Source organism: Amblyomma americanum, chromosome 4, assembly GCF_052857255.1.
Source record: "Amblyomma americanum isolate KBUSLIRL-KWMA chromosome 4, ASM5285725v1, whole genome shotgun sequence".
Taxonomy (NCBI): domain Eukaryota; kingdom Metazoa; phylum Arthropoda; class Arachnida; order Ixodida; family Ixodidae; genus Amblyomma; species Amblyomma americanum.
The window spans coordinates 197,640,194-197,661,339 of record NC_135500.1 but is presented as its reverse complement, the minus strand read 5'-3'; the positions used below and the strand labels follow the sequence as shown (position 1 = coordinate 197,661,339).

At 51.1% G+C, this 21,146-nt stretch overlaps 1 protein-coding gene across 4 annotated transcripts in view; it reads right to left on the bottom strand.

The window, feature by feature from the left end:
* Shrm (shroom) overlaps positions 1–21,146 on the bottom strand; it is a 484,278-nt gene that overhangs the window by 224,741 nt on the left and 238,391 nt on the right. The window contains exon 1 of one of the 4 annotated variants that reach the window (XM_077662862.1): positions 8,817–8,916. The exons of 2 other annotated variants lie outside the window; for them this stretch is intronic. In XM_077662862.1, the coding sequence (XP_077518988.1) occupies positions 8,817–8,818 (2 nt within the window). In that variant the 5' untranslated portion in view covers positions 8,819–8,916. Of the gene's footprint in view, positions 1–723; positions 1,163–8,816; positions 8,917–21,146 lie in introns of those variants that run through there. One more of the 4 variants, XM_077662863.1, reaches the window with a different exon arrangement.

Here is a 21,146-nt window from a genome sequence, read left to right as displayed (position 1 = left end):
TGGCGTGGCGTGAAGCTTTGCGACACGCCTCACCGCGCGCCTTTGCAGTGCGGTGACTTTGTGCCAGACTAGAGAAAGAGATTGCTTCGCGGGAATGAAAAGCCATGCAGCTCGGCGGAAAAAGTTGAATCATACATGCACACACACGCCCAGAAAGCACGCGAAGCCGTTTCATGCAGAGCTACGCGAAATATAGAGCAACACAGAGGAGAAATACTGATTGGCCACGTTTGCGTGCGAGGACGAGGAAACTTGCAGGTAACTACGCCGAACACAACGTAACTATTTGGTTGCGGCCAGACTTTTCCAGACAGCAGCAGCGGTACACTCCCTGCCTTTGACATTTCAGCGGCCTTGTGTATGGTTTAATAGCAGTGCTTGCATCGGGTATGAGTCATCCTTAGTTTTACGCTGTACGAGATACTCGGCTGCCACCATCCTGCGCTTGCTGACCGACGTGCCTATTGCGATATTGCATAACGAACAACCTATGCAAATTGGAAACGTGACTACAAATTAAAAAAAAGAAGAAGAACCTCTCAAACTTACCACCCTCTCCATCCATACCGCAAAGTGACAGTTACAGCTGCACCAATCGTATCGCACTCCACAAGGCACATTTCACAGGCCAGCATTCCGAAATCATTGGCATCTGCGCTACACCCAATCTGCTCAGAGAGCAGCTAGGCCTGTAAAACAAACAAGTCGAGAGAATATTCTTACCGTGCAGTCGATCACCAAGCTGTCTTTTCGGTATCCAAATATCGCTCGTAGTCTTCCGGATCAAGATAAAGCAGCGGACAATTGGGCAAGCACGGATAGCGACTGCCGCGCGCTCACGAAACGCTGTATCGTGGAGACAGTCGTAAAGACGTGGCTGATGCAGAACCTCACGTCACTGTCAGCAGCACACAACACTACGACGTGCACCTCACACTCCCGGCCTGGAGCCTCTCGGTCCGAACTCGCAGGGCAAAACACAGGTGGAGAAGTGACGACGGGACGGTCTTCGTTCCGCACGACTCGCGAGTATACACAGCTGCGTCTCACTAGGTGGACGAGGCAACAGCCGAACGGGGTTTTCCCCGCTTTGGCGAGAAGAGGACTGCCGCCAAGAGCAGCAGCAGCAGCAGCCGTCCGAAGCGCAACGGGACGCGTAAGCAAGCGCTGCCGCGTCCGCGCGGGAAGGCGCGGGGGGGGGGGGGGGGGGGCGGCAGAGGGTTCCCCCTCTTTTCTCAACAGCGAAGAGGCGAAAAGCGGGCCGCCCAGCGCCGAGACTAAAACAAGACGCGGAAAGAAAAATAGGAGGAGCGGGGGCGCACCCGAGTCGCCCATCCCTCCTCGCCACGTGTCTCGTCTGCCGACGCCGATGCCGCAGTTCTGCGTCATCGTGGGGCCGCCTTCCCCAATTCGCAACAAGCCACCGAACTCCGCAAGCTCTGGACGTCGCCTCTTCCTTTTCCACTAGGGGGTGGGTGGGTGGGGGGGATTAGAGGGCGACTCGGACTTGAGTTGGCAATAAAATTCACTCTCCTCCTCAGCCTCTCCCTCTATGTGTGGCGTGCGGTTCTAGAAGGCCTATAAAATGGCAGCAGCGCCGGGAACGTGGCGAACGTCACCTTGCCACTTGACACCGATATCGGAAGATGGAAGGCAGGGAAGCGGGGAGGACTGCGGGATTCCGCGCGTGCCGCAGTCCTGCGGCTTTTCTCGGAGAAAGAAATCGTTTCACGACACACGAATGAAGACAGAACCAATAGAAAGAAGTTCAACCGCCCCCTTCTTTCACCCCGATCCAGAGCGAATGCTCAGCTTTCGCCTCCTATATCTTCTCCCTCCCAAGCTCTATCTCCTCTCTCTCTCTCTCTCTATCTTGCTATCTGTTCCAAAATACCGCCTCCAAAAGGACGCCGGAGGGGCCGTCACTTCGTTCCTGCTCTCCGTTACTCTCAGCAACCGCACTCAAGCTGATACAAGACCAATAAATATAGATGTATACCCGAAGCCAATAACCTTCACACGCGGGATTTTCCACATCGTTTCAGACAACTTCTCGGCGCCAACTGTAAGGCCATTTTAGCTGCGCCAGCCTTACTATGCGCCCGAAAATGAGGATACATGGAGCGATGGGTTCGAAGCCCCGTGGGCCGTTTTCGGTTATAGAATATCTGATACGGGTCCCATTTGAACCCAGCATATTTTTGCAAATGTGGCGGAGTGCTTGAAGGTTGCTTCACTTCCGCCACCGATTGGCCCGGTATTGCACTGCCTCCGGGATCGGCCTGGGGCATAATAACGCGCGTCTTTTCTATCCTATCTTTAAACTCTCCTACTTTCTGCACGTGGTAGCGATTGTGGCTCGGCTTGAGCCTGTGGTCAGGCCTGTGCACTTTCCTTTTCTTTCTTCCTGGCAACAACAGAATAAAGAAAATGAGGTGATTTAACTCTGGGGCTGCTGGCTTGGTGGACGACATCAGTGCTGACGTAGATGTGCAAACGAGGCTCTCGGAGAAGAAGGAAAGGTGACACAACTCGAATAAAAAATGAAGACGCTCCTCGGACAATGCGGCGGCCGCGTCACCTGCCAGATAAGCGCACAGCTGTCCCCGTAACCGACGGACTATTTCGAGGCTATCCTCTTTTTCCTTCCTTCTCATTACTCCAAGCTAACCGGGATTGCATGAATAACCTATCCTCCTGCCTACGGAGACAATTATGCACTGTTACGGTACGCGTAGCCGTGCACTGCTCATTACTGTTATCATCACCACCAGCCTAACTACGTACAGAGTCGATCACACTTGTCTAGAGCGCTCGGGCGGTGTGCTGCGGAGCAAATGAAGTGAAATCTTTTCGCAACTGCTTTGCTAGCGTTGAGGCGCTGATGCCTGTGCTGTTCACGTGTCTATTCGGCTGCTCTCCAGCGCAAGCATTATCAGAGAAAGTCAATACCTGCTTTAGAATGTCGCCGTATTTCCCCCGGACGGCACCTCTCGAGCGCTCTAGACAAGTGTGATCGACTCTGTACATCGCACCACAAGAGCCTCTCTCATATCCTTTCAATTATCCCTAGCTGCTTATTGTTACAGAAGCGAGCATAAACGTACACCGTTACGCAAGCGAGCTGTACGCAAATTTCCCTAGCCAAATTTCGACCGCAAAAATCGGTCACGGAAGTACTAGAACGCATTTATCCGTTTTAGTAACGACGTCTGCAGCAGCTCTGCAGAAAGAAACACAACTCGCGCATGCGCACACGCTTCATCCTTCGAATGTGTCTCGACGGCGGCGCTGCCTCAGCCGGCCTTCTTTCTCACACACAGGCTGCACTGAACACACGAAGCAGGCACGTCCGATTTGCGCCAACGCAGCACAGCAGCAGCACACGCTCGGCTCGCTGCGCGCAGAGCATCTGCTTTTGGTCGTCCCGCCTCACTCCCGCAACGCTTTCTGCGTCGAGCGCCAAAGCGTTTCTTTGCTTTAATACAGCGCCAGCTCTTCCCCACCGGGGCAGTTTTTACGGCGCAGGAAAGGAGAGAGGCGGCAAAATGAAAGAGACAGATGGGATGGAATGCAAAGGAGAATCGTGCGGTGTTTAGTCTGAGCCGCTCGGAACAAGAAGAAAGCCACGCACCAAAAAGGTGACCGGTGGCCCGAGTCGAGGAGGTGAACAGCCCGCACGGCAAACACGAAAGCCGTGGGAGAAACGACTTCGGCTGCGAGCGCTGCGCAAACGGCAGCGGGAAGAAGAAAAAAAAAGGGGGGGGACAGAGAAAGAGGTGCACAGAAACCGACGCGGTATGCATAGCTACGGGCTGCTGGAAAACGCCGTCCCCGTGTACGATACGCATCTTAACTGCTCCCAGCCGCCTTCGCGCTCGATTGTGCAAGTTACAACTAATGTCTTTTTTCACCGTCACCACCACTTACTCCTCGCTTTCAACCAAGCCCACCGTTGAAAGCATGCACAAGCAGCGCAGGTCGGGTGGGATTATGTCCACTAAGGCTGAACGCCTTCGTCGGTTGAAACACTTCCGGCGCGATTAAGGAAATCGAGCGCGCTCACCGCTACGGCAGAGGTCACGAGATTCCTCGGATTTAATAAAAGCCACTGCCTGTCGGCGCTTTAGCCAGTGCCCAGCCATCGCTGTTAAAGCGGAAGCCCTCTCATCCGTGCACGGCGCATGCGCAGGTTAACCCTGCACCAGAAACAACAAAGCGGATGTCAGCCGCTGCCTCTCATGAACAGACCCTAATTGCCGCACGTTCAGAACAGGATAGCCCTGATCAGACGTTTTTAGCATACCGGTGGCGTATTAGTGGAGACGTATAGCGGTCTACCGGACGCCTACCTGACTTTCGTTTGGCGCAGGGGTATTTAATTGCGCGACGACAACAGTGACTGCTAATAAATGAACTCTCATCATTTCTTGGGAAGCCGTAAGATGGTGCCAGTATTACGGATAAGCCACAATACGCTACTGATTTTTCGCCCGCACTTCAACTAACCCTCGCAAATACCACAATTTCTCGCTGTCTTGCTTTTACCTAACTTTTAAACATTGCGCCGAACAGCCCCACATATCGAATGCCCCCGCCCAACCTACCGTTTTTATTAAACAAATCTCTGCCTTCACTAGTGTCGAGCAGAGTTACCAAGAGGTAAACCACTCGAAGAAACCTTTGCAGAGCGAAAACAAGCTAGCGTGGCCAAGTATAGCCGTAAAATATGTAGCAGCTGCTAAACTCCAACACTCAAATCGTCGTAACCATTGCGCACCAGTATTTCAATCGACCATTGAAACCAAGGCCACAGTTCGCCCACGTGCATCTCACGCTGGAATATTCGCAGTTAAACGAAATCGCCCGGCGTTCCCGCTGTAACTTTTTCTGGGCGGATCCAAGAAACGAAGATACTATACGATATCTGAGAAAAGCACGCGAGGGGTGCGGCCGTCGCGGAGATCGTTTAACGAGAACCGCAGGCGGAGGGAGGCCATAGTCCGGCACGTTCTCATTAGCTGCCCATCGATCTTGCAGCGCTTTAACTTCAGCCGGCGTCAAAGCGAGACCCACGCAATACCGGGAGCGGCGCCGAGACCCACACTGCGGCAGCGCTGCCGAGACACGCAACGGAGGCAAAACGCGCGGTTACTCGCCTTACGGCGCGGTTCAACGAGCGTGGCCCACGACCGCTGCACGGCACATCTGCAAAGCGTGTGCGCCATCCTGAAGCGCGAAGCACGCCTGCTGCTGCGGGTCCAGTGAGAACGAGGAGTTGGCCGCAGCTTCTTGAGATACGGAATTTGGAACTTGCGATCGACCATCTTGGCCGTACAGCATAAATGCATGCGTGTGTGTGTGTGTGTGTGTGTGTGTGTGTGTGTGTGTGTGTGTGTGTGTGTGTGTGTGTGTGTGTGTGTGTGTGTGTGTGTGTGTGTGTGTGTGTGTGTGTGTGTGTGTGTGTGTGTGTGTGTGTGTGTGTGTGTGTGTGTGTGTGTGTGTGTGTGTGTGTGTGTGTGTGTGTGTATTCACGTGCGTGCTTTTGTGTGTGTGAATATGTACGTGCGTTTCAAAACGAATGTTTACCTGCACACGCTGCACTCTGGGTAACCAGACGTGCCGCTGCGGAAAAACATATACAGGAACAACACATAATATGTTGGTGAGGCCGCTCACACCGTTCACAGCAAAGTAAGTTGCATTACAACTTCATCTTTGAAAGAACTGTCTCCGCTGAGCTTTTCAACGCTCCACAAAAGAAACTAAACCGTGAACGAAGAAACCACCTCCGAAATGCACCCAGCCTCGTCTATATTCCATGGAGAAGCCAGTTGCGGACTCGCCTGTTTAATGAAAGCTCCCTGGGCGTCGCCATATTGCTCGCTGGGCTGTTGTGTGCACGTGACGTCAGTACAGCGGAAGCGCCAGCAGGACCGATTTGCAACAGCTAAGGGAGGAGGCGTTTCGACACCTCCCTGGCCCAATTGTAAAGCCTAAAATTTGCTCTCCAAACTCTGGACACAAAGATAACTCCTAAATTCCCTTCCCCACGCACAATAGCGTGCCACCGATTTTTAAACGCCGGCTAAATACTCTGTTCTTTCATTAAAGGGTTTGTCTGTCTCCCTTTTAAAGGAAGCATAAAACAACCGCTCGACTAGAGCGGAAAGTTTTCTTGACTGCCTAGTGGAAAACAAAGCGAGAGATTAGTATTGCTAGCCGAGGACGAATGATAAGCGAACAAAGCGAGCCTTGACGCCAATAACTAATCAGGCGAAAGATCGTTGTTTCAACTGCCAGCTTGATAGTCTTCTTAAAAGCAATCCCCGCAAATTTTGGCAATCAGTTTTACCAAAACAGTCAGCATCTTCGTCTTTCATCATCCTTAACGAAGCCACTAATGATCCGGGAAAAATGCCTAACGCATTCAATGCCTACTTCCAATCTGTTTTTATCTGACACCGACGAAGTTCCAGCCTTTCATACTCCTGACGTGGCAAGTTCAATTGGTGATATCACAATTAGTGAAGATATGCTTAGCCTGATACTAAAATTGGACAAAAAAAAATCGACTGGACCTGATGGTATACCCAACTCATTTCTTGTTCGCTATTCTTTATGGCCTGCTCAATATCTATTCATCATCTTCCGTGAGTCGCAAACCTCTGGTGCGGTACCATCGTCCTGGAAAATAGCGAAGGTGCTTCCATGGTTCAAATCCGGTAACGAACAGTTTTTATCTAATTACAGACAAATCTCATTAACATCGTATTCGTGTAAAATATTGGAACACGTAATCCACAATCTTATAGTATAATTTCTGGAATCTACTAATGTGCTCTCAAATTTTCAGCATGGATTTAGACAAGGTTTCAGCAGCGTCACACAACTGATTGAATTTTCGCACGACCTTTCCTCTACCCTCGATATTGTAGCCTAGATGGACGCTATATTTATAGATTTATCTAAAGGTTTTCACATTTTACTACATTCTAATCTCCTCAGCAAACTAAATGCCATTTTAAAAAATCCTTGCTTGCCTAACTGGACTGCTAGTTTTCTTTCCCACCGCTCACAGTTTGTTTCCTATAATTGTACTAATTCCTGTCCTGTCGATGTATTATCTGGCGTTCCTCAAGGGTCAGTGCTTGGCCCTTTATTATTCGTAATATACATTAACGGCTTACCTCGCCATGTTGCATCACAAATACGCCTCTATGCGGATGACAGTGTATTATATCAATTAATTAACACACCAGATGATCACTTGCAACTAAACGCCTCATTTACTAGTTTTTGCACCTTGTGTAATACCTGGCAAATTAAAACAAACTTTACTAAACATGTAGCGATGTCTTTCAATAACTGCACGTCCCATTCACTGTTTCAGTACGACTTCAATAATTCACCATTGCACAGGACTTTCAAATATAAGTATATCGGCGTTATACTCACCACTAACATGTCCTGGACGAAACCTAATAATTTCATTTGTACTAAAGCACTGAAAACGCTTGGGTATTTGAGAAGAACGTTAACTAATGCACCAAAAGAAACTAAGCTATTAATGTACAAATCCTTAATTCGTTCAATAACTGAATACGCGTCTCCCGTCTGGAATCCTCGTAAACAATGTAAAATTGATCAAATCAAGATCATCCAAAAAAAAGCCATCAAGTTCATATATCGTCGGTATGATCGCCATTTTCCACCTTCTCGTGCCTTGTCCGCTTTGAATCTAACCCCTTGTCCGTTCGCCGTCAGGTGGATTCACTGAAGTTCTTGCCCTGCATCGTGAATTCACTTAATAATGTCACACCTAAAGTCTATCTTGCCCCTGATATTCTCCGATCAACCAGAAGTCATCGCAACCTTAATGTTAAGCCATAGTTTGCGCGTACAAATAATTTCAAACACAGCTTTTTTCCTCATACAAGTGAACATTTTAACTTAATTCCAGGCATAACGCGGTCTCTTCCATTAAACTCATCTCTAACAGCTATCGGTTCCACACGATGTTTTCTTTTGTTTTGTGTTCAATGTCAATTGCTTCAATTTCTTAGTTAACAGCCTATCACATTGTTCGCGCTATGCATTGAAACATGTTAGATGTAATCTGTCTGTGTGCGTGTGTGTTGTACGTCGCCATTTTTACATGAATTGTTAACTCCACTCCAGCGACAGCCCCAATAGGGGCTGCAGGATGTAAAAATAAATAAATAAAATAAATTGGTTTTCTGAAAACCCCGAATTCATAGCCGAGACGCCAAGCGTCGACATATGCAGCTATTGCAGATCAAATGCGACCTCACGAGTGTTTGCCAAAAGGGCATTACAAAATATTTTGATCTCCGTATGTCACCGTGATACTGCTATGAAACACGACCTTAGAAGAGAAACTTAATTTCCTAGCATACGCGGCGCAGTTCTTGGTGGTTAAATGAAGACCACTGTGCAATTCTGGCACTCGTAATAATTAGAAATTGTTCGCTAACAATGCGTTCCATACACTTTCGTCCGCGGGTTCATCATAACCATCGTCTGTTCTGTCATCGTTTACGTGTCGCCCGCACGAATTGCCGATTTAAGCCAGCACTTTTACTTCCCCCCTATCTGCGCGAGCTTTTTTCCATCTCCACCCGGCCAGCGTAAGTGGAATTCCTTCCCATTTCAGCCACGAAGCACTTCCCTTATCTTAGTGGCCCCATCAACGGGTGCTAAACTGCGCCTTGTTAAGCAGTTAACACTTACGTTATCAGCTTTAAGGTGTTGGCGAGAGAAAGGGTTCGAGTAATGGTGATTTAGTGGCTTACATTTGCCGGCCGCGAAGGCGCTCGGGGGGGCCCTCCGTCCTCGTTTACGTCTCCAGCAAGACTGGCCTTATCAGAGGCATTCCCCTTCTGGACGCCGTCCCCGGCGCGGTATGGCCTCTCGCGAGATAAGATGCAGTAACACTCCACTAGGGCCGTCGGCGCTGCCGCTGCTGGCTTGTTTTCTTTCTCGTTTCATCCCCCCCCCCCCCCCCCACATGCGAGTCACCAGACTCGGAGTTTTGACCAACGTTTCGCTGAAGCCCTGAAGTCCCAAAATCTCTCCGAAGGAGCGCAGAAGCCAATATTTTCTAACAGCTAACGGCTGACGTAGGCCCCACAAGAACATTCGCTCGTTCCGAAAATCGTAAACCAAGCAGCTTCTAAAAACTGAGATAAGACGAATGAGGAACTAAGGAGCGCGCGCAGGCACGCAGACACCGATAAGCGATAACGAGTCATGCGCGTTTTCTTTACTTTCTTCCTGCATGCCCGCCACGCAACGATTCACGGGTTTCAGCTGCGTCGCAGAAATGCCGGCGTTTCCACAGAGCCGTCAAAATGCCGGGGCTAGACGAAGGCATTTGGTCAGATGGCTTTTACACGCGCGATACACTTTCGGGTGGTGCAGCTATTCCGGGTTTCTTTTCAGGTTCTCGAAAACGCCTCACCCGCCACCTCTCACTGGTCAACAAAGGAAAGAGTTTCGCAAGCAGAGAATCGAACGTTCAACCTCTCTAGCGCTCGACGCCCATCAGCTGAAACGTGAGCATAGCAAGAAAGGGCGGTGCGTACATCTAAATGTAAAATAAGTGCTAGGGGAGCGTTCATTCAGGAAAACAAATGCGACGGCCATGAATCGGCAGTGGACAGGCAGAGTAAATGCCACGACAGGCAGCGACGTCTTTCCAAGGCCGCGGAATGGACAGTAATAGCCCTGTAATAGTAACAGTCCTGTTGGTTTCTTCCTTGTCCCTTGTCTTTTGCGCGGTTTCAAGATGCATTTTAATACTGGGCACCAACTAGGTCGCCTTTCTGTGTTATATCTAATAATTTTTTTCCTGCTTGTTGATGTTGTTGTCGCGTGTCTGTGCTGAGTGCCGCGAACTCCTCCCACCTACACGCTAAGAAGGTATGATTGCGGTAATACACTGGTGTGCAAACTCAACGCGATTTCCGGCGTGACTTCGATCAACGCGAGCTCACTACACGGGCGCAAACAAGATGGCACACACCTCCGAAGCTTCGAGGAGAAAGTAGTGCCAACTTTTTTTTTTTTCGCGCCCATGCAATTTTCATCCGGCAAAAGTTCGCGCGATCGCAACGTGCTTCACAGCAGCCTGAGAAGTAAAGGTCGAGTCGAGTAAAATAAGAACCTTGTAATCAAAACACATTAGCAGGTGATCGATAACAATCGAACACCGGCATGTCGCAGCAAGCGATGCACGGAATCCCTTTCCCTTGCAAGAATAACAAAGAAAAGGCAGCCGACCAGAACTGAAACCCCTGTTTACAGCCGGTATTAACGGCATCGATATACGGTGTGAGGCTGGTGGAACAAGCGCGTTCTACATCTCAACGCCCAGTCATCATCGCGCGCTGCCCCGCTCGAAAGACCCAGAAACAGCGCATAGCCGCGAGCGAGGCGGCCAAACAAGCGTGAAAACGCTGGGCAGGACGGCGCCAGAGAAGGAGACGCTATACTGGCCGTTTAGGAAGCACTTTCTCCGCACCTCGCGTCTCGGCTTGGTATTACAGAGGCAATCCTGGAAGCACACTGGCGCTCCCCGAAAAAAGGCAGGCTCAAATAAGCAAATAAACGGGGATTCAGCGCAGTGCGTCCGAGAACAGCCCGAGCAAGTCGATATAATCGCTTCCACCAGATGTCATTGGCTAGACTCGCGAGCACGTAAGCAACGTCGTCATCATCATCATGATCCCCCAGCGACTTGACCTACTTTCGCGGGACAGAGCGTCGGCATTCCGCCGGGCAGTTACAGGGCTTCGTCCGGAGCCAGTAATCGGTAGTCTCTAATACCTGTTCCCTCGAGTCGCTGGACCTGCTGGCGGCTGCATTGGTAAGCGCGCTTTTGAATGCGGCAAAATCAGTGCCGTCCGCGCCCATCGGAGCATCTGACTGCCCCCTCAGCCATCTTCTTATCCTGTCGTTTTCATGCTTTTCTGTAGCAGCCCCCCCTCCCCCTCTCCTCTCCAGTTAGAATGAACTTTGCGCGGAGCGAAAGATAACAATCCATTGCTTTTCTTATCACTACAGTCGCCAAGTTTGTGTCTTGTTTCACCGCACTGTTTGCGTCCGACGGCCAAATCCGTCTCCTTGCTCTACCGTCGTCAAAACTGTCGACGTTGTTTTTTGTTTTCCACCGGCCGCCGGCTCTGAGTTTGGGGACCGCCCATCCCCCTGGCGGGCTAAAAGTTGGCAGCAACATCTCTCGTCGTGATCTCTAAGGTCACTGTAATGGATGAAACGCCGGGCTGCGTTCTACGGCGAGCGTCTAGATGATTCATCATGTGTTTATCACGTATTCCTGCGCAATGCCTAGCAACTCATCGCCCATACAAAAATGATGGATCGTATTTGCTGTGACAGCGCCGGTCATCACTTTTAGCCGGATGCAGTGAAAACGTCACCTAAGGCGCTGTCAAGAGTCTCCTATAACACGATAGGACTTCCAACGTTGCTTCTAAAGCGGCTAACTAAAGTACCTTTTTAAAGGATAGGAGAAAGGATAGCGGAATGTTTTGATATAACATCACTTCAGTAGTGGCACAAATAATAGCCTCAGTTCCTATGAAATCGCTGAAGTATATACATGTTTTAAATTGACATCGCCGATCAAAGCAACTTAGTTATACTGGGGTCTTTAAATGTTATTCGGGAATCTAGTAAATCGTTGTGTGACTATAGCTATTTTCTAAACTGCGGAGACTTTGACTCCGGACCTGCTTCAGAAGCCGACACGCTTGCTTGGAAGCGAGAAGCGTGTAATAATACAGGGATTGAGTGGTACAAATGCGACGTGCCTCGCTTATTAATTGCACATTAAAAAAAAAGATTTCAATGCGCCGCACGCTCCGAACTTTCGCTGTCTCCTGCAATACTTGTCAAGTACTGAGCTATTGGTTGCGAAACCTTCACTTTAGCTGAATAAGCAGATCATATATATAAATAAAAAACATAAATGGACGTGCCTACAGATAAGCGACCGACGCAGCCAATTTTTTCTGTTGCTCAGGTGTGTGTGTGCGTGTGTGTGTGTGTGTGGGGGGGGGGGGGGGGACGTTGCTTGCACTGAGCCATAGTGAGATCATAAGTAATTGTTCGATGGGCGTAACTATGCTCATGCTGCACCTCTCTCAAGTGTTATAACCTGCAACGCATTTGGATTAACGCAGAATTGCAGCACACTGGCCATCAGTTCCGATCTACTGTAATTAAGTTAACTGAGAAGTTGTGCATTTACGGCTCCCTCATTGGAGTGAGGTCTTACCTGAGGCTCCAATGCAGCGTTCCCAACATTTCTGTACAGCATGGAGGCGGCGGGGTTACTAGTCATCATAGCCCTCTCCCTCACCGTGCGTCTCCACTTATGGCCACGTCGCCCCTCCCGAAAGCGCGTGCTCTCAGCCTTTACAAGGCAAATACAAACGCGCCCCGTGTTCTGTCTGCCCATCCGGGACGCTAGGCAAACATCTCTGGCCGATGGTTTCGATCACGCATCGTGGCCCGTCATCCAACAGGGCAGCATTTCGTCAGGGGCGCATCGGGGGCAACGAACGCCCTTGAGAGGCCGTTGGGAGAGAGCCGCCCTCTCCCTCCTCGACACGTCGCGAACGAAGAGGAGAAGGAGGAGGGGGCGCGCAGTGCGGACGCCTAGCCACACGTCGCCAGCCGGCCCTGCCCCGATGTGGGTCACGCCCGGACGGGCTTCATCACAGCGCCGTGGGACGTCTCGCTGGTCGAGTGCTAACACGCACGCACATACGCGCATGCACATACACGCGCGAACATACAAACACATACACACAAGCAAAGCACACATGCACGCACGCCAGTGCACTATTGCACAACCGTAGAGTATCTGTTACGGGTCCTATTGGACTTATTTTTGGAAATGTGGCAGAGAGTTTGAAGGATGCTTCACTCCCGCCACCGGTTGGCCCGGTATTGCACTGCCTCCGGGATCGGCCTTGTCTTTAGCGCGTCTTTACTATCCTGTCTTTCTATCCCATCTTTCAACTCTCCGACTATCTGCACGTGGTAGCGATTGTGGCTCGGCTTGAGCCAGTGAGCAGGCCTGTGCACTTTCCTTTTCTTTCTTCCTGGCAACTATCTATCTATCTATCATTCAATTAAATGTTCTACGCTACAGACTCCTCTGTTTCCGGGTTGAAGGAGTCCCTGCATTTTTCATATATATATATATATATATATATATATATATATATATATATATATATATATATATGTCTTGAATGACATTAGAAGAATTTAAAGTCAGGCACCTTGCGAAGGCTATCGCAGAGCAGGACGAGGAAATTGAAATTCAGACTACCAGAGTGCACAGAACTCAAAGCCAAAGTGAAAGGATTCAGCGCAATAAGCGTTTCACGCGGAAGCCAGCGTTCCAGCCGTGATGCTGGAACTGTTGCGGTGGATACCAGTAGCACCAAATGGGTTCAGATTTGACCGCATCGAATCACTGCGACGGTAAACAGGTAGGGAGGGAATGGAAATGCAGTGCAATCGGCCACTGATAAGTAATGGCTTCCTGGGTTTTAATCGAGCGGCGAGTATATTTAGAAACGGAGAGCACCAGGAAACCGGAGTCGGAGGCCCAAAGGCAGCAGTTACGCCGAGATCTTCCGTGCCACATTTCAAAAAAGCATTGTTAAAAAAAGTGAGTAAATAAACTTTATACATCTTAGCATGGTGACTGGTTCTGTGTTCTCACCTAAATAACGAGGATTCTGGGTGCTTCGAGCGCAAAGTTCACCCATTAGCCAAATATTTTTTTTTTTAAATAGCGCGTAACCAATCTCGTGATAAATTTTAGAACAGACAAGGTACACAAATTGTTCCTCTTTCCGGTACCAGTCCCTCTTGCTTATACTCATCATCATGAAATGTTACCAAATATTTAGAAGTTATACGCAGAAGACCCGCGGACGTGTTACGAAATACAGAAACTTCCAAACGTCCGCACTGTCTAACAAAACGAATCAGTTTCGGAATACAAAACACCGCATATAGTGTCATGCTATACTCACGGGGAAACCATGGTGTAAAAAAAAAATTAATTACAGGCTTATTTCGATCAAACTCTGAAAATGCAACGCTCTATGTATAGGCAATTATGGCAAATATTTATGACGAAGAATAAGAATAAGCTAGAACCGGGGTGACTATTCCTCATGCATAGCTCGCCTATAGCAGGCACCCGGTGGTCTGTAATTGGAGGTGGTGAACAATACGTATTGTCAGTGCCCATAGAGCGAGGCAGCGTGGTCTTCGAGAGAGAAAAGACCGAGTAGCCGGGCAAAAAATACGCAGCGCAGTTATGCAATGCAGTGAAGCTGCAGGCGCTGCGGCTGGAGTAACCGGCGGCTAATTTCGGGTAACTTCCTACTATCGGCAGCAAAAGATTAGGGGATGCTGGTTTGGATGAGAAAAAGTGATTTCGGCGCGCTCACGCGCACCAATCACCTGAAATGAATGACCGTATGACGGGGCGTGGTATGATCCATCCGGTGCTAACAAACCCAGGCGACTTGGCTGCGAGCCAGCGCAACAATGAATTTTTTTTTTTCAAGTACATGCACCCCATAAACTTTTTCTGCCGATAGAACGTAAAATATTTTTATTTCGCCGAAACTGCACTATACTATGACATGATATACCGCAATCCATAACAAAGCAGTAGGCGGACGCGTGACCCAGTGAACTACAGCTGGACGATCTCATTCCACCCTGACGCGCAAGCACTGCAGTGGCTGGACCTCCGAAAGGGAGAATAATTCCCGTCTTGGTTCGTAAGACTCGCACCGTATAAGGTAGGTCGGGTACGAGATGTATTCGGAGGTCGGTCCGGGGGGGCAGCAGAAAGAGCCTTGATCACAACGCAGTCCTGCCTAGCATGAACATCCGCGCTAATGACCGCCACGTGGCCGCGTTTGAGTACAATACCGGCCATCGTAACGGCAGCAGAAGTAGCAGCCGACGATCCTTCTGCGGAGCAGGCCCAAAATGGGTCACCATGCAACGGAGACTTCGTCATCTCGCCGTCATCGCCGAGGCGTCCCGCCGAGTCGGGCGTGACTGGGGGCGCTGACGCTGTTGCCGCTGCTGCTGTTGCACGTGGTCGCCCCTCCGGCAGTGTCTGTGTGCCGTTGTCCATTCGAACGTGACCCGGCGCCGCCGCGTGCAGGAGAGTGTGCATCGGGGCTCCCGCGAACGACGGTCGTGACCGGCTCCGGCCCTCAACGCGGACTGTCCCTTCGCGAAAGGACGAGTCGCTGCGCTGCGCTTCCTCGGCGCCGACACCAATACACGCACTCCCGCCACGTGCGCGTAAGTGGTGAGCGAATGAGTTATATAAGGCGCCGGCGTGGCGGCTTCGCGACTGCGGATAACGTTGGGGTCGTGTTAAAAGTTTTATATTCATGCGCGATCAGCATAAATGGGAACACATCGCACTCAAGGTAATGATGATGACTTTAACGACGTACGGTGAGTTTGACCGAAAAGCCACGACTAGCGTCTTTAGTGAGTACGAAATGGAGTCAAAGACAATTTCCCGAGCATTTCATCCGAGACAAGCCGAGCATTAGGCCTGAGGAAAGCTTACACCCACGGGTGACACTCCAAGAACCAAGCCTGCTTTTACTCGCATATCCGACGAGGAAAAGCATAAAAGGGATTTGGGAAAAACTGCTCATCGACAAGGAAACAAAGCAGAGCTCCTCATTCATACTAATGGAGTAGGTGTCGACTGCATGGCAAAGCAGTGTTCCCTTTAACAATGGTGCGACCGATACTTTCTGCGTGCCGAGGTTAGACCTGGATTAATTGTCATGCCGCGATGGAAGGCACTGGCACAGCGCGAGGTTTAGGCGCCCTTGTTTAGAGCCCTTTGTTCCGGATACCGCTGCCTGCGCTGAAGTTTGCGGTGCCGATTGCAGCGCCATAACACACTGCCTAGCGAGAAGAGCAAGCAGTTTTGGGTAGTACTCTTAGTACTTTTCCGCGCCATCTTCAGGCGCTTATTGGCATGAGCCTCCGCGCTCTGTCGAAGGCGCACGTGCCGTGCGTCAGCTATCTGGGCTACGCCGAGAGAATCTGGGCAATGAATGCTGTCAGCCAAACGCGGGTATCTAATCGCGAAGAATGTGTTCTCGCGTTTGCAGCGGCCCAAGCGGCTGACAAAAGCAGCTTTGAGTCACCGAATGGAACAATTGCAGTGCCACCTTGGCAGCGCAGGTTCGCCTACGTTAAACGGCTGAAGCTCTCTTGTCCGCTTCCCGAACGAAGCGCCTGACCGCCTCGATATTGACCTTCGCTTTTTTATTTTTCCTTTTTTTCCCCTTCTTTATTCAGGAACAGTCCGACTCATCTAAACGCCGCTCTGAAACGATCTAAATAATGCTCACGGTTTTACTTCTTGCTCCTTGCACAGTCTGCTCAGATAATTGCGCGATTCCTGATAGCAGCCGGAGGCCACCGGGAATGCAGTGTGCGCGCGCGGGCTTAACCAAACTCATCAGACCTTCCTATAGGAATCACTTAACCAGGTGGTCTTTCGCTAACCACACACATAGCTCGTGCAATAGTAGTGCACCACTGGTGTAAACTGCGATGGGAATAAAACAGAAAAGCAAAAGTAACCGACCGCAGCGCCGCTCTCAACCGGCTCCGCGAACGGCCACACCTCACAACCTGCCATCGCTTGGGCGTAACGCAATCCGCGCAGCAGCAGCAGCACGTGGCGTGGCTGACTGTCAGCCCGTTAATGCGAGAATCGATCAGAGGTCGGCTCTGGTCATTACCTGCAGTGCCCCCTCGCGAGCCACTTGCTCGGCCGGCGAAGGTCACAGTCGCACTCCTGAGTGGTATGACTGTGTGCAGACCGGTGGTGCTGCTGAGTTATCGCGTATTGATCAATCCGCAGCTCCTAGCTACCTGCCTGCCTGCCTACCGCAAAAACAACCATCACTGCAACCCGGTCGAAGACCAACAAGGGTATAACGCACGCCACAAATTGCTTTCTGCGCGAGGCAGGTTCCCAGCGCAGCGGTGTGCGGGCACGTGCGTTTCGTGACGTAATGAAGCCCTTATAACGAACTATGCGCTATATAGCGTGCTGCTTGCGGCAACCGTGTGAAAGGAGGAGTGGGTCCAGCAGTTATATCAGTTGCAGAAAGCTAATAGCGAACCTCTCGTACATATCAACAGAACATATGCAGATGCAGGGCAGGCAAGTAGCGGTGAATTAGTCGATGAGCAAGGGTTAAGTGAAAAAAAAATGTTATTGGCTTATACGCGTTTCAGCATTCGAAACTTCGAACCCGACCGAGGCGGCTGCGTTTTTATGGAGGAAAAACGCTAAGGCGCCCGTGTGCTGTGCGATGTCAGTGCACGTTAAAGATCCCCAGGTGGTCGAAATTACTCCGGAGCCCTCCACTACGGCACCTCCTTCTTCCCTTCTTCTTTCACTCCCTCCTTTATTCATTCCCTTACGGCGCAGTTCAGGTGTCTAACGATATATGAGACAGATACTGCGCCACTTCCTTTCCCCAAAAAACCAATTATTATTATTATTATTATTAAACTGTAAGCGCAAATCAAATACCAGTTGCAGCTGCATGAGCTGAACGCGTCGAATTCTGTGGGGAAAAAAATTAAAACGAAAAGAATTTGTAAGTCGCCGCGAAAGGTATAACACTTCTTAGAACGCCCTCTTGAGTGAATCTCAGGATAAGCGATCAAATTTTTACGGAAATGATTCCTTACGAAGTCAGGCAAACAATCAATAGCGGCGTGACGTAAACAGTAAAGGCAAAATCTCTGCAATGCCTACCTAGCAGAAAGTCGTCAGGTTTGCCGAGGAGCGCTTTAGGGACAAAGCTTTGTGCGCTTTTTGTTCAAAGAAAAGATTTTATAGCGACATAAGGTTTTTAACGAAGGAAACCTGATTCCATTTGAAACGTTATGCAGCGAAAGTTTCGGAGAATATGGCGGTGAAATCGTGATAACAAAGGCAACTTCAGTGCTAGCTCCTTCAGTTTCTTATTAATCGGCTTAACCGTACTGCTGAAAGAAATTTAACCCCAGCAATTTTTTTTTCGCGATTCGCACTGACAGCCTTGAAAATCAATTTGTCCCGAAAGCCGCTTGCGTGGAAGGCGACAAACTACCCTTGAGAGCTATGAAGAATTTCCTTTTTCTTTCATATTTCATAGCACAGCTGCACCTTGGCGGTCCATATTTGCAAAAAAAATAAAAATAAAGCAGCTTAGAATACCGCGACCTTGTGGGCGGACGTATACAAGCGACTTCCATAGCTCCCGCGTGGCTAATCGAAAGCAAAACTGCTGTCCTTGTGATTTCACGCTATTGAGAAGCCAGCCATGCGTGATTGACAGTTATCGCCTCTCAGGTGAAAAATAAAAGGCTACACGGGGTGCCGGGCGCTTACACACAAAGCGCACGGTTCGAAGAAAGGCCTCTAACGAGCGGGGGAGATATGAACACGTACCGCCACTGCAACAGAGAAAAAAAGTAAATATCGCCGGCTTAGCGACCACGAAGCCTGCTTATAAGCGGTGCTTCACACAGCCTTTCCGATCGGCCCGAAGCTCAGATAAAACGCAATAGGCTGCGGTCAAGAATGGGGGTGGCACCTGTTCCAGCCGCTCACGGGGCAAGCAAGCTGGCAGGCAGAATGGGTGAGAAAAAGTAAGGAAGAAAACGCACCGACCTGACGCCTTTCGGCGTTTATGGAAATCAGGGCTCCTCCTCCTCCTTCCAAGCGCCCTCCGAGATGCCCGTCAGGAAGGGGACGGCGTGTGGGGAGATACTGGCGCACACACAATGGGCGCATTGCGTTCGCGAGGCGCGCCTCTCACAACAACAAACGCGCCGTTACGAGGGACCTTCTGGGCGAAGCATACAAGGAGAACGACCAAAAAGTGCGATTCCGGTGCGATACTGGAGAGGTGGGCGCGAATGGAGGGGGGAGGGAAGGCGGCCAGCAGTCCGTGGCCGCTGAGACACGCGCCGCCAAAACTGACCGGCAACGATACTGAGGAGGAGGAGGAGGCCAGGGAAGGAAGGAGAGTCCGCGTTGTTGTTGCCGCCGCCCACCCGGCCGACATCGGCACGAGCACGAGGCCTTCGAGGCGGGCAGGCGGCCCTGCCAGAGTTTCGCTGCCAGAGCAGGGCGCGCAGCTCATGCCGGCCGCGGAACAATAAGGCACGCGGTCCAAGGCCTGCCCATCCACGGAGGCGGGGAACATACGACGAGCCCTGTCGCTGCCGCAATCTTTGACAAGCGCGGAGCAGGCTTGGGAGCGCGGACGCCCAGACGTGCATTTCCGAGGGAGAAACAAAAAGCCTCTCTCCTCCTCCTCCTATTGCTATGACGAGGAGGAGGAGGAGGTGGCCACAACGAGCGGAGAGATATCGCACGATGACCGGGGGCGGCGCAGCTCGCCAGCAAGCGGGCCGAGCGTTCCGTTCTCGTCTGCCACGTCCGCGTGCGCATCCGAGGAACGAGGCGCCCGCACGCTGACGCCGCGAAAGGAGAAGCCCCCGTTTCCGAAAGAAGGAAAGAAATCGCGCCTGCGCGCGAAAGTCACGGCCCCCCATTAGCATGAGATGCGCCATCCTTTCCTCGGTCGCGCTCTGCGGGAGCCGCCGCAGAAACGGGGACTCGGCGACGGCGAGCAAAGCAAGCAAAGCGAGACACCCATCGCGCTGCCGCTGAGAGCCGCGCCGAAACCGGAGGTGCGCGTCAACGAGGCGACGGCTTGTGCCTGCCCGGACCCTCCTTGCCTTTCCCGCAAGCTGGCTTCCCCGCTGGGAACAACGGGTGGCGTTCCCCGAGCGCCCAGAAACCCGCGACTTTTCTTTAGCTACGTCAGCCGCGAGACGTTGCGGCGCCTCCTTTCGCGATTACAACAGCCGGCGGTCGGGAGAAGACGTGGAAGGTTCTGGCGTCGAGCATCCACTCATGCTCTGACAGAGACAATGCCTTGGCCAATTCAAACGTGGTCTCTCTGGTGCGACTATGCAGCCAAGGGCAGCCGCAAACGTTTTCCCGACTTCGACACTGCGGTGCAGAAACAAGCGAATGCGCTGTGCGCCAACACCGCGCGGATGCCTCCGAAGGCATCAACGCGGCGATTACGAAGACGAGCCATTGTTGCGCGATTCTGCGAACGGCCTTCGAATAGCGCGAGAGCCACGACGTCGACGACCGCCCGGAACGCGAGTTCTCGCTGTGTGGTCGCAGTCGCGCCAAGCGTTATTCGCTCGTCGATAACGCAAGCTTCGAACGTCGCGTTCCGGCCAAACGAGCGGCTAGAATGCGGCACGTCGCGTTCGCTCGCTGAGGAGGCGGACTGTGAGCTCGCGAATGAGTGCCGCGTACACACGTGGCGTGTCTCCGCGTTCTAAGTGCCACGGGGCGAAAGGGCGCTGCTCGGCGAAGCGTAGTTTGACCCCGTCATCTCTCACTGGCTCGAGATCAAGACGCGTGCTAAGATTAAGTTTGCACGAGCAATGGAGAATTTGCGCGCGCACTGAGCCGCGAAGAAAGTGCGGGTAGAACTGCTAGTGCGTCGCTTTGGTATGCGAACCGTGACAACGTATGGTGAAGGCAGGTCACGTGCTTACAAAAGGAAGGAAAGAGGCATCCTTCGTATAAACACAGAATTAGAGGCGCTCAGCTGGTACTTTATTTGGGGCTAAAATTGAGGCAGTCGAAACTTTCAGTTTAATAATTGAAGTTTTAGTCATTACGTGAGCGCGAAAACGAGCTTAAGATAGGTTTTTGCGGGGAATGCAGAGTAGCTTAAGTGACGATATAACACCTCGTAATCCTCAAATCGAAGTTTACTGGACAGTGCAGGACAGGACAGAAAAACTTTATTTCGCAAGTGAGTTTTAGACCCAGCTGGGTCCCTGGGCCACTCCGCGATCCCGCACTGCGCAAGTACGTCATGTCGGGACAAGACGTCGGCAGCCCGAGTCACCGCAGCAAGCTGCGATGTCGGGCCTGCAGACGTGAGCAGGACCTCCCAGTCCTCCCAGCT